Here is a 13971-nt window from a genome sequence, read left to right as displayed (position 1 = left end):
CAAAGTCAGAAATCCGCCTTGAGACCGTGTGCCTCTGTGGCTTGGGACGCATGGGGACCCGCAGCCCCCACTGGACAGCACTTGTCGGGGCTCTGCCCCCCACTCACCCTGTCACTCCACTCCGTGAGGAACCAGCTCTTGGCGCAGGGGCCCATGTCACAGTTCTCGATGTCGCTGGGCCGGAGCTTCATGTTGCACTCCTCGTCGTCCACCACATCCCCGATGTTGCTAACACACCTCACGTCGCGGGTCCGCTGGCCCACGCCACAGGGCACGGAGCACTACGGCACAGGAGCTGGCGTCAGGCCCAGGGCCTGGTAGAGGCCCCTGAGCTGCTGGGTCCCCTGCCGTGCTGGTGACTACGGGGGAGGATCTGAGCCTAGAAACCTCACAGGCCTTTCCCTAAGACCTTCCTAGATGACATCTTGCCTACTCTATTCCTCTGGGCCTCCGTTTTGCCATCTATAGGTGAGAGAGAAGGACCAGAAGTGGTGGACAGGTGAGGCCTGTAGGCCGGGACTCCCGAGGGCTCGCCACGAGCCAGCTGTGGGTCTCTAGGGAGCAGCGGCCTTGTGCTGGGGTGTCCGGCACCGGGGATGGGCTTGCTCCTGGGAAGCTGGGGTCAGCCTGGGGTCCCCTGTTCCCTGGGGAGGTGGTGCTGCCCAGGGAGCCCGCCGCCCTACCGAGCTCCAGTCGGTGCGGATCTGCCACTCGCTGCAGATCTTGAGCTGGCAGGTGCTGGTGGTCTCGGGCTTCTCCAGGTGCTGGCAGCGGTAGGGCTGCACCGTCAGGCTGCGGTTGGCGTACACCTGGCGGCACAGGACCTGACGGTGCTGCATGCCTAGGCCGCAGGTTTTGCTGCACTCCGACCACTCCCCAATGTCCCAGCTGGCTCCGGAACAGAGGAGAGAGAGGCCTCAGTTAGCAGGAGGGCGCCGTAGGCCCAGCGCACGGACCGCAAGGGGGGAGGCGCCGTGCTGGGCCTGCTGTGTCCCCATGACCAAGGCTTGTGGGGCACTGAGAAGGCACAGAGGGTTTCTGTGGGGCCAGCCAAACAAAACCCAACAACTCCGCAGGCCTACTACCTGTGGAACATAAACCCATTTGGGACTAAGCAATGGGCTTCCGACGGTTCTTACTCCTCACTCTCCCGTATTTGTCTCCCGTCTCCTCCTCCACCGTCCTAACTCTCAGCGACTGAAAGTGACATCGCTGTGCACTTGGCTAAGAGCGCGGTCTCAGAGGATTCGCTTTTCACCGTTTAGGGCCTTTCTCCCCTGTTCTTCTAGAAGCATCCTATTGAAGGCTCGATAACCAGCCCGAGACCTCTGCCGAGGTGTCCTGGCGTCTCCAGGCCGCCTTTCAACCCTTTCTCTGTTCTCAGCTCACCTCCAGCACCGTTGACACTGGCTCCCCCTCCTCTCGCTTCGCTCTTTGTTGTCCTTACCAGGTGAGATCCCGACTACCCCACCTTCCAAAGGGCAGGCTCCCTGCTCAGCGTGCAGACCTGCTGAAGGCTATCGGTTTCTTTTTCTTTCTTGTGGTACTTGAGTTCTTGGAAGCCCTTCTACCTCTGGGCTACACTCCCAGACCTATTTTATACTTTTTTAAATTTGGAAACAGGGTCTCTTAAGCCAGCGCGGCTGGCTTCGAACCTATGTGATCCTCCTGTATCTGCCTCCCAAGCGCAGGGATTACAAGCGTGCGCCACCACGCCCGGCTTATTCTTTATTTTGAAACAGGGTTTTACTAAGTTGCGGAGGCCTCACTAAGTAGTTGAGGCTGGCTGTGAACCTGAGATCCTCCTGTCTCAGACTCCCAAGTACTGGGATGACAAGCGTGCGCCACCACACCCGGCTTCAATCAGGTATTTCTAAATCAGATTTAAACTGGTTTAAAACTTAGATTATATCTGCTGCCAGGGTTTCAGGCACACCAACAAGAAGGGACCCGACAGCAGGCGACCTAGACAGGCCTCTTACAAAGCTGGGCAGGGGAAGAGGTTGCAGGGTTCCTCTTCAGGGGTTGGCTTCATGCTGGAGTCACAGTAGCTCTCTGGAACCTCTTCATGAGTGTTTCTGTGCACACAGCGGAAAATAGGGTATTGCGAGCCTGCAACGACAAGGAGAGCCCCTGAGGACAGCCCTGCACGCCTGCGAGCCAGGCTCCGGGGGACGGAGCAGGCGTTCAGGCAGTCCCTCACTCCCCTGCTCCCTGTGTGGACACACAGGGCTCACAGGGCTGCGCTGCTAGGGACCGTGGGTGTTCAAGAAGGGCCACACACAGCTCCTGCCTCCAAGAACTTAGGATCTATTTGTGGACGTGGGGTGTGGATATGTTCAAAGGCAGACAGAAAGACTTTTCACTGTAATTCAGGGTCATGGGAGAGATCACTAGGGAGGGGAGGGATGGTGCACTGGACACGAGGGCTCTTCTGAGGTTTTTGGAGACATTGAAGGGAGAGTGATCTGGAGACATCCAGCTGTGCCTTGGAGAAAGGGCCGGGCTTGAGCAGGGGTGTGCGTGTGTGTTGGGGAAGGGGGATGTCCCGGTGCCTAATCTGGAGTAAGAGTGCCTGCCTGACCAACTGGCCTTCTGGACCAAGTGTGTGTATGAGACAGGCTGAAGTGAGGAAGGAAGCAGATTTAAGAATGGCCAGGAGAGCAGCTGCCTTGTCTCTTCGGGCTGCTCTTTGTATATTCCTCTTAGAATGCACGAGTCCAGTGGTGTTCCAGTATGTGGTGGGTCTGCTTCCTGTGAGATGGTGGGCTCCTCAGGGTCAGGACCAGCTGTTACTCTGTAACCCCAGGACCTAGCAGAGTAGCAGGTGCTCGGTACGAGTTTGTTGAAAGACTATTAGAGCCTGCTAGAATTTAGATCTAGAATGGTCCCTGGTCTCATAGGTTAAAGGCCTGGTCTCCAGAGAGATCATGAGGGCTCTGATTTGTCGGTGGCTTCATGATTTGATGGCGTTCTGGGGAGGTGGTGGAGACTGCAGGAGGTGGAGCCTCGCTGAAGGGAGTGGGTCCTTGGGGATGCACCGCAGGGACTCTCTTTCATCCGCTCTGCTCTCTGGCTGCACCCTCTGCCATGACACCGTGCCATCACCCTGGGCCCCGGGCAACGCAGCCAGGTGCCCATGGGCCCGAAACCTCTGCGACTGTGAGCCAGATAAATCTCCTCCTCCAAGTTGTTTTTCCAGGTATTTGCCAGTGACAAAAAAAGCTACTACAGAGGTCTTACACTTGTTCTTAGCACTTAGATGAAAAACACTAATTGCATCAGGCTTTTATTTAAAATACACGAGTTCTTTCATTGGCTTAATGAGGATATAACCATTTTGGATAGCTAGATTTTTTTTTTTTTTCAGTACTGGGGATGGAACCCAGGGACATTCTACCTTTGAGCTACACCCCTGGTCCTATTTTTTAGTCTTTTTTATTTTTGAAACAGGGTCTCACTGAGTTGCAAAGGGCCTTGCTAAGTAGCTGAGGCTGTCGGGGAACTGCAATCCTCCGGTCTCTGCCTCCCGAATGCTGGGGTTACAAGCATGCACCACCAAGCCCGGCCAAGAAGCCAGATTTTTTTTTTTTTTGGTGGTACTGGGGCTCCTGGAAACTCTTCTACCTCCGTGTTACACTCCCAGACCTATTTTATATACTTTTTATTTGGAAACAGGGTCTCTTAAGCCAGTGCGATTGGCTTCGAACCTGTGTGATCCTCCTGTCTCCGCCTCCAAGCTCCCAAGCGTGGGATTACAAGCGTGGGCCACCACACCAGGCCAAGAAGCCAGAATTTATGACGTGGAATTTTCTCTCAATTCAGTTCTGCTTTCTGCTGCCTACTGCCACCTGCTGGCAACACAGGGTACCACCAGGGGACTTTAAGAAGTGAGGAGCAGCCCAGAGGCCATTCAGGATGAAGGAACATCTGAGGACGTCTGGTCTCTTCACAAACAGCTGTGTACCCCCAACAGGGCCAGATACACTCCTGCTGGGAAGACACTAGTTTATTCTAAAATTCCTCTGATTTCTGTTGCTGTTTGGCCAGGCATTTAAATGTTCTGGACCTCCAGCTCCTTACTAATGTTACAGTGTGCCATTAGCCCTTAAAGTGCTTCAGAGATCTTTCAAAGTGACCTGTGTGTCCCAGAGCCAGAGAGTTAGTTCTTGTAGGAAACCAGACAGTTTGTAAGACATCTCTGAATCCTTAAACCAAACGACCATTGGTTTAAATTACTCCGGTCATAAAAATTCACTGTGCAGTTATCACTTGAGACGGTGATTTAAAATGATGCTCTAAATAAGCCCAACTGTTACCTGAATAAAAAGCAGTTGTGACCGTAAAACTAACGGGAAGCAAAACTCTTGTGGAATTAAACTTTGTGCAGCTCCATATCTCTTTCCATTAAATACAGGAGATTTTAAAAATTAAATTCAACAAACATTAAGCATGCTATGTTGGGTTGTTAAGAATAGGACTCAGTTTACAGCTTGCCGTGTGCCTGTTTGGGAACCAGTTATCCAGGGAGTAAGGAAAGATCTTATTTAAGCCGATTTCTTTCCCTCTAGACTATGTGGGTCTAACTTTTTCATTTACAAATTTGGAGATTGAAAAGCAAAAGTAACTATCCCAACTGCTTGGCACTCACATTGGGGGAAACCTAATATTTGTAGCTAAAAGGATACAGGATACCCTAGGAATGCTCTGTGCCTGGAAGGACGGTCCTGCTTGGCAGCGTCTGGCCGATGGCCGCCGCTTGCCTGGCTCTTGAGCTGCCTTCCCTGTACGAGTGTTGTCCGTGCTCCCGCCCCATGGAAATGAACCAAGGAGATGAAATCAGAGGCTCTTTCTCTCTCTGAGGGGGAGGAAATACCAGGTCTACAATGATTGACTCCAGTGACTGCAATGGTTTCTTTCTTTGGGTCAGTTTTAATATCTTCAGAAAGGGAGATTGTCACTCAGAAGAGCACCTGGCCACCTCTCCTTGTTCAAGATGGTGGTCCAGTGATTCCCATAGTTGCTGGCAAGCAAGGACCGGGTGGGGAGGACAGGCGCTGGCTGGGCTGCAGGCAGCAGCAACAACCTGGGATTGGTTCATCTGGCTTGCATGTGGGGATGTCGATCAGAAGAGGGGTAGGTTAAGTTGGAGACAGGAACTGCTCCATAGGTAGGTAGTGGGCTCAGGGGTTAGTGTAGAGGTCAGTGAGACATCATGGAAAGACAGACAGACCTAAGAAAGCTCAAGAAAAAAATTGAATAATTTTAGACTTGGAACTGTGGGAATCAAGTGGGGTGAGGCAGGAGTCTGACAGAGGTCTTGGCAATGAGGGTATGGAGTTGGGGGTCACATTTTTTGATGCTGCCCTGCGAGGATGATGCCATAATTTGAAGGCATTTATTAAAACGGGAGGCATAGATGTGTGTGGTCAGCTCCGCTGCGAAGCAGAGGGGAGGGTCTGTGGGGGACAAAGGATGCTATTGCCCGAGGCACAGACTTGGGCTCTGCAGAAGAGGGCTGGAAGTGCTGGTGGGCTTGGAATTTCTTGGTCACAACACACTTGTCACCATCGCTGATGACCGAGAGGTGAGCTACATGTGTTGTTCATCCATGCTGCGTGGCCTCTCCTGCAGGTCTGCTGTGGTCGCTGCGGTCACTCTGGAGGGGACACACCTGGGAGGGAGCGAAGGAGAGCACCCACGGGCTGCTGTCGCTTGTCACATGGAAGAAAAAGAGGGTTAGGACTACAGAGGGGGCAGGGTAGGGGAAAATACAGCGCCATTTCTGCTTCATGTCCACAGCACCTGCTGAGCATCTCTTTGGCCTCGGGGCTCTGCAGTAGGGTAGAGAAGAGGACGCTGACATCACTGCAGACGCTCGAGTGGCAGGTGCCAAGTGTGGTGTGCACGTATAGGCGAGGTATTTCGTACAGCGGGCACCACAGACACTAAACTCCACGCCACACAATCTAGCAAGAGAATCTGTGTGTGCACACGTGTAGGGTCCACAGTGTAAAGGAGAACCACTGCCACAGAAGATTAAACACAATCCTATGAAAACCTAGGGACAAGGACTGTTTACTTTTGAATACATAAATCCACATTCTTTATGCTATTGATAGAACATGGGTAAAGGCAAGAATGGAATTGAATAGCGAGGGTGTAATAAAGATGTAAAAACTACCCCTGCATCTTTTCTTTTTTTGTGGTACTGGGGATTGAATTTCAAACCCACCCTTCCTTCCTTCCTTCCTTCCTTCCTTCCTTCCTTCCTTCCTTCCTTCCTGTATTGGAGATGGAACCTAGGGACATTCTACCTCCGAGCTATACCCCCAGCTCTTTTTTAATTATTCTGAAACAGGGTCTCACTAAGTTGCAGAGGATCTCACAAGTTGCTGAGGCTGGCTGCCAAACTGCAATCCTCCTGTCTCAGGCTCCCAAGTACCGGGATTACAAGCATGTACCACCATGCCTGGCTTTGTTTGTTTGTTTGTTTATTTATTTATTTATTTTGGTGGTATTGGTGTTCCTGGAAACCCTTCTACCTCCGGGCTACAGTCCCAGACACCTATTTTTTATTTTTTTATTTGGAAACAGGGTCTCTTAAGCCAGCGCGGCTGGCTTCGAACCTGCGCGGTCCTCCTGTCTCTGCCTCCCAAGCGTGGGGCTTACAAGCGTGCGCTACCACGCCCAGCTTGTTTTTTGTTTTAAAACACAGTCTTGCTAGGTTGCTGAGGCTGCCCTCGAACCTGTGATCCTTCTGTCTCCCAAGTATTGAGATTTCAGGCATGCACCACCACACCCAGCATCTTTTCTAATATTTTACATATTCGACATTTGAAACGTGGTGACGGTATATTCGTATGTTATCCAAGGAACAGTGGGAAAGCACACTATGCTCCAAGCACAGAGGCTGCTAAGTAAATCCTCATGGAGAGAGCCCAGTCATGCAGGGCTGGAACAAAAATGTGTCCCCAACTGTGTGAATCCCAGGGGGAAAAGTGTCTCCCAGTGCCTTGCAGAATTGGAAAGCTTCCCAGAGGAGGTGGCAGCTGAGCTAGGTCTTGGAGTATGAGCAGGAATTTGCCGGCCAGACACCAGAGGACAGTAAAGAGGGAGAGATAATACCTCAGTGTGGATCACAAGGTCGAGGGAGGGGTTGTTGATGGCCAAAATAACCAGAACCTTTGGGTGAGGAATCTCTCCACTCTGTCAGGTACCTGACGCGAGGTATCATCAGCAGATGGATGCTAAGTAGCATCCCATCCAGTGAAAACAAGATTGTGTGGGCAGTGTGAAGGACAAGCTGGCGGATGGTCCAGGCTTTTCTCTTTCTGTCTTGTTTTTGGTACTGAGGCTTAGGTCCAGGTGTGTTCTACCTGTGAGCTATATCCTCGGCCTCTTTTATTTTATTTTTTATTTTTTTTGTGGTACTGGGGATAGAACCCAGGGCCATTCTAACCCTGAGCTATGCTCCCAGCCCTATTTTTTTTTCTTTATTTTGAAACAGGGTCTCACTGAGTTGCAGAGGGCCTCCTTAAGTAGTAGCTGAGGCTGTCCCCGAACCACGATCCTCCTGTCTTAGCCTCCCAAGTACTGGGATTACAAGTGTGCACAACTGTGCTCTGCCTATGATTTTTAAATTTTGAAACAGGATCTCACTAAGTTGCTGAGCCTGGCCTTGAACCTGTGGCTCTCCTAGTACTGGGATTGCAGGTGTGCACCCCAAGCCTGGCAGCCATGCTTTTGTCTTTATCTCATTATGCTCAAAATACAGCCTTACAGTCACTGGACAGGGTGGGAAAGAATCTTGGACATATGCCATCCTTAGTATAAAACCATATGATTATGATTTTCACTCTTTTTTATGACTTTTCCTCACTTTCACCCAGTTCTGAGTATATCTGGTTCTCTTAATGGGCATCACTCCGCTACAGCAATGGCAGAATATTTTGGAATTAATACATTTTGATCTTGGGTTCCTATGACAATTACATTACATACTGCCTACCTCTGTAATGTCCTGCACAGAATCTCATTAAAATGATTTTGGCCTTAATGTAGAATTATCCTAGTTTTCTGCCTCTCTCAAGACACATTCCACAGGCATTTAATTTTCCCTTATAAAAGATGCTGGGTGTGGTGGTGCATTCCACAGGCATTTAATTTTCAGAGAAGAAGAAGGTTCAATGGTTCTCCAGTCTACAGTCTTTGCATATGTAGCAAGCATGAGCACAGTAAAATTGGTGAAATAGAACTCCTGTAAATTAATTCTCTAGTTACTGGGTCGCTATGGAACCACAGAGGTTCTGAGCAGGAAGAACTCCAGCTCCCAGAAGACTCAAAGACCTACATTTTATTCTCAAAGCTACTAAACCAACACTCCATGAGAAAGATAGAAAGCTTCAGAGCAGTCGTGAGATATTTTTCCATGTGCTAATGATGTCAAAGTTTCCAAATTTCATACTCTCAGATCCAAGTCTCTTGTAAAGGAAAAAAAAATTTTTTTGGGGGGGGTGTATTACGCAGTGACCCAATATGTAGAAAGTCCTAGGGAATACAATCTGTGTCTATAGTAACCTTTCCTAAGAGAACAGCTGTTTCAAGGGCAGTAACAGAATGAGAGGCTATTATCATATATATGAAGGGAACTGTAACTACTCAGTACACAGATGGGTTATTGCAAAGAAAATCTGAGACACCTGAAAACAGAAGCAGAATCTATTTCCAGTCCAACAGCCAAACGTCACAAGGAGTTTCATGTCACAGTGCAGACCTATTCCTTTGCACACAGTCAACTTTGCCATACGCCTATCAAAACCCTGCTTTATTTAATTTCACCCAAACTCTCACCAGCTACCGAATCCTATAGTTCTACCTTTCTTTTGCTTGGAGAGACACCCATGGTTCCTCTGGTGTCTGCTCTTCCTTCTTGCAAAGGGTTAATGAAACTAACTTTGTTGGGCCACAGGCTTATCTCTGGTGGTCCTAGATGACTGCTTAAGGATAATAAATGAAACTGGAATTAAGATTTTACCGGAAGCCGGGTGCAGTGGTGCATACTTGTAATCCCAGCATTCGGGAGGCTGAGACGGGAGGATCGCAGTTGGTGGACAGCCTCAGCTACTTAGAGAGGCCCTTTGCAACTCAGGGAGACGGTGTTTCAAAATAAAGAATAAAAAATAAGGCTGGGGGTGTAGCTTAGAGGTAGAATGCCCCTGAATTCCATCCCCAGTACTGCAAGAAAAAAAGAAAAGAAAAGAAAAAAAAAGAAAAGAAAAAAAAAGAAAAAATGATTTTACTGGAAGAATGTGGAAAGGAATCAGTGAACATAAAAGCTAGCTAACTATACTCCAAGCTCCAACAGTGAGTTTTTTCTCCTCTGAAATCTTTAGATTTGAGAGTGAGTTTCAAATGGTATTTGTCTAGATCATTTATAACTTTGAATAATATGTTAACTTTTAGACTATAAAGTATGTGACTGTATTCTGTGATAATGATGATGATGTTGATGATTATTATTGTTATTGGAACTGGGGATTGAATCTAGGGGCATTCTACTTCTGAGCTATACCTCCAGCCCTTTTTATTTTATTTTATTTCAAATAGGGTCTTGATAAATTGCTGAGGATGGTCTTGAACCTGCAATCCTCCTGTTTCAGCCTCCCAAGTGCTGAAATCTCAGGTGTGCGCTACCACACTTAGCTTATTCTATGACTATTAATGAACATATATGCTCTGGAGGGCTTAACCCAGCAGGCCTGTATTGCTCAAACCCTGCACATTTCATAAACTGTCTTCAGGACTGGCCCTGGTGTTTTTCTAAGTCCAAGATCTTGGACCATGACATATGGGTTTATCAAGATCATTTATGCTAACAATATGATTTAAAGGGAAGTCTGTTTTTGTATGCCTGTGGCCTTGGCACATTGTATCAGTTTGACTTCTAGGGTGCTAAAGGCTGAGTAGCTAATGTCAACCATGTGGGCGCTGCATGCCTATGTGACTAGTCCCCATTAAAAGCCCGGGTGAGCATGTCTGGTTGGCAGTGCTTGGAAAGAGTTGTCACATATCACTGTTGGGAGAATTAAGTGCATTCCCTTAGGGCTCTATGGGGAGTAGACACCAGCAGCTGGCACCTGGTTTTTCCTAGACTCTGTCCATCTTCCTTTATGGATTCTAATCTGTAAACTTTCACAGATTAGAAAATCCATAAAAAAAAACTTTCATGTACCTTGTAAGTGCTTCTAGGGGACCACCAAGCCTGCGGGCCATCTTGGAGACTTCTAGCATAAAATGTCATGCCAATGAACCATCTCAGAGGCAGGTCTGTAGAAGGGACATCTTGTACATCCCTTGGGTCCTACTTTCCTTGTTGGGCTCTACGGGGACCCACCCTGTCCCACAAGCAGGCTCACCCTTCCCACAGGTGGTCGAGCACTCCGTTGTCCCCAGCTGCTTCCAGTTGTGATCGCGGCTTCGTCTTGGGGGCTGTGGTGCCGGTGGCACCAAGTTGTCCGGTCGATGGGGAGAAAATCTATCTGGATGCCTGACCGGGAAGGTCTGTGCTGACTCTGAGGTGAATACTTCGGGCGTCTCCCGGTGCAAGTCTGCCTGGTCCTCTGTCCTCTCTTTTTCTTCTCTGTCTTCCTGGCTCCTACCTTCCACATCCAGCTGTCCATTGAGAGGTTCCCCTAGGAGAAGCCAGTGCACACACACAGAAGCAAGATTAGCGTGGGCATCAAGCTGAAAAAGGAAATTGCTTCAGTATTGGAAGTTGTGTAGGCTGAGATCATTTCTAATCTTCGGCACCAAAGCCTACAGTACTTGCACGTACGTATACAGTATTTAAAATAAACAGATACTGATTCCTCTAATAGTTAAACATTATTAAAAATGAATGAAGCCGGGTTTGGTAGCACACACCTGTAATCTAAGTACTTGGGAGGCGGAGACAGGAGGATCATAGGTTTCAAGCCAGCCTCGGCAACTTAGTAAGACTCTCAACCTAGCTAGGCCATTTCAAAATGAAAAATAAAAAGGACTGGGGATGTAGCTTGGAGGGAGAATGCCTCTGAATTTAATTCCTAATAACACACACACACACACACACACACACACACACACACACACACACTTGATGAGAAAAAGATGAACATCTCAATATGAAAGTAGGCAAGAACTGCCAGGGGGTGGTTTCCATAAAAAGAAACACAGCCAGCCAAAAGTCACACAAAAATGCTCATCTTCCCTCCTGATGAAAGTGCTACGATGGAAACAAGAATGTCAATAAGTCTATTTACCTGACACTAGGATCAGTGAGTTTGGAAACCCTAGTTACCCAACTTCTGGTTGAAGGTACAGGAAAACATATTTTCATTCACTGTGGAAGAGCCTACAAATAGATGCCAGTTTGTTTAAGGGCAATTTGACACTAGCTATGCAAAACTTAAATATGCATGCCCTTTGACCTACTGAGTAAATTTCTAGAATACTGGCCATACAAGTATTCTCATACTTTTACATAAAGCTGTAGGTCTAAGTATTGTCACTAAAGTATTATTTGAAATAAAAACAGTAAAACAGATGTGAATGTTCACCAATAGTAGTAATGAAAATATTTTATGCTACAACTGCAGAATGAAATACTCATTTTTTTTAAAGAATGGAGCACATGTGTGTTCTGACATGCTGATATGACTCTGATAAGTTCTTTGGTGATCAAAAAGCATAGAATTCAGTTTGTATTTACACAGACACACACACACACACACACACACACACAGTTGTGGCAGGCCACTTTTTGACGTGAATTTGTGCTTGGTTTTCTATCTTTTCTGCTCTTCTCCTCCAGTCTGAAAGGGTAGCCGTACTCTTAGATTTTCTTGCTTTAATTTTGTTTTTTGTAGGAGAGAAAAACGAAAGCTGTTTGAAACCGGATCTCTCTCCCTTACCACAGTGTAAGCCTGGGCTCTCAGTGAGGGGAACAATATAAATCCAGAGGCATTGGTAGTGGTGGTGGTGGTGGTGGTGGAGGAGGAGGAGGAGGAGGAGGAGGAGGAGGAGGAACAGAAAAAAATCAAATTGTCATAGGAAAAAGTCAAAGGAAACAGTGGAGAGGGCTTTTTTTTTAGACAAGACGTTTCCAACACAGGAGAAGTAAGAGTTTGAAGTCTGGGGTTTTCTTTCTTTCTTTCTTTCTTTCTTTCTTTCTTTCTTTCTTTCTTTCTTTCTTTCTCTTTCTTTCTCTTTCTTTCTCTCTTTCTCTCTTTCTCTCTTTCTTTCTTTTTTTTTTGGTGGTACTGGGGTTTCTGGAAGCCCTTCTACCTCTGGGCTACACTCCCCAGACTTATTTTATACTTTAAAAAAAAAAAATTGGAAACATGTCTCGTAAGCCAGCGCGGCTGGCTTCGAACCTGCACGATCCTCCTGTCTCCGCCTCTCAAGTGCGGGGATTACAGCGTGCACCACCACGCCCGGCAAGTCTTGGGTTTTCTAAGCACCAGGGACCCTTGAATGTGCTAGGAAATGTCCCAAGAGGAGGCCATGTTGGAGAACTGGCTACCAGCCCGGGTTGGAGGGGGCAGAGCCCTGACCTGAGTATCCACAGGTTGCTCCTGAAGTCGCTTCTGCTGCTCTGTAGTCACCTCAGAGGAGTCAGTAGAGATAGATTTTTAGTGGGTACAGCTAATGCTTTGGCCCATCTAAGATTCTAGGATTTTCCCTTATACTTGGTATGTATATATGTATGTATGTATGTATGTATGTATGTATATGTACACACACATGTCTCCCATACTGACTGAGATACAACTTTCTACCAGTTTTAAAGAAGACTGAAGTTGAGGTTGGATTTAAGTTGACTAATGGAAAATGATGTTATATGATATCCTTGTACACTTTGGACTGTAGACAAATATTCAAATTGTCTGCAAACACGTTTATATATGCATAGAACGGAGCTAGGTAGACTCTCATCAAATTATTAAGAGGGATTCCTGGAAAGGGACTGGGGCTGAAGGTTTTTTTTTTTTTTAATATATTTATATTTTTTTTTTTTAGAGCAGTTTTAGGTTCATACCAAAATCAAACAGGTAATGCTCCTCCCAAGAGGCCATGTCCTAACACCTGAAGCTTGTGAAATGTGTTACCTCCCATGGCAAAAGGGACCTTGCAGATGTGATTAAGTTAAGGATTTTGATATGGAAAGATTATCCTGGATTATCTGGGTGGGCTCAACTAACCTCAAAGATCCTTAGGAAGGAAAAAAACAGGAGGGTGGATTTAGAGGATGCATGGTGGTGATGACAGACAGGGGTGGGAGTGGACAGAGATTTGAAGGTGCTACCTCACTGGCTTTGAAGATCAAAGGAGGAGCAGTAACCAAGAAAGACAGTGGCTTCTACAAGCTGCAAAAATAAGGAAATAGGAGTCTCTCTTGGGGCACTGGGAGTGAGCCTGGCCCTGCTGCACCTTGATTTTGGCCCGGCAAAACAAACAAACAAAACAAACAAACACCCTTTCAGCTGGGCGTGGTGGTGCAGACTTGTAATCCCAGCATTTGGGAGGCTGAGACAGGAGGACTGTGGTTCGTGGACAGCCTCAGCTACTTAGTGAGGCCCTTTGCAACTCAGTGAGACCTTTTTTCCAAATAAAGAATAAAAAATAGGGCTGGAGGTGTAGTTCAGAGGTAGATTGCCCCTGGGTTCCATCCCTGGTACCTAAAAAAAGCAAGCAAACAAACAAGAAAACAAAACTCTTTTCAGATTTCTGGCTGACCTCTGGAACCATGAGATAGTAAATTTGTCTTGTTCTGAGCCACTAAATTGGAGGTAATTTGCTATGGCAGCAACAGGAAACCAACATAAGGCATCTCAAAATGCTGGTCTGGAAAGGTGGGCCAGGGTGTACACTTCATTTTGACTCAAGCCAGTGAAACAGTCTTACCAGTATGACTTAGACATAGAGTAA

At 47.4% G+C, this 13971-nt stretch overlaps 1 protein-coding gene across 1 annotated transcript in view; it reads right to left on the bottom strand.

Moving 5' to 3' along the window:
• Positions 1-13971, bottom strand: part of THSD4 (thrombospondin type 1 domain containing 4) — a gene marked incomplete at both ends in the record, with an annotated part of 230247 nt that overhangs the window by 26279 nt on the left and 189997 nt on the right. The window contains 4 exons of the mRNA XM_080691810.1: positions 108-281; positions 684-888; positions 1983-2112; positions 10419-10694. Of these exons, the coding sequence (XP_080547936.1) occupies positions 108-281; positions 684-888; positions 1983-2112; positions 10419-10694 (785 nt within the window). The remainder of the gene's footprint in view (positions 1-107; positions 282-683; positions 889-1982; positions 2113-10418; positions 10695-13971) is intronic.

This window comes from Muscardinus avellanarius, assembly GCF_963383645.1.
Source record: "Muscardinus avellanarius genome assembly, chromosome: 3".
Taxonomy (NCBI): Eukaryota; Metazoa; Chordata; class Mammalia; order Rodentia; family Gliridae; genus Muscardinus; species Muscardinus avellanarius.
The sequence above is the reverse complement of the archived record's forward strand: the minus strand, read 5'-3'. Positions and strand labels throughout refer to the sequence as shown.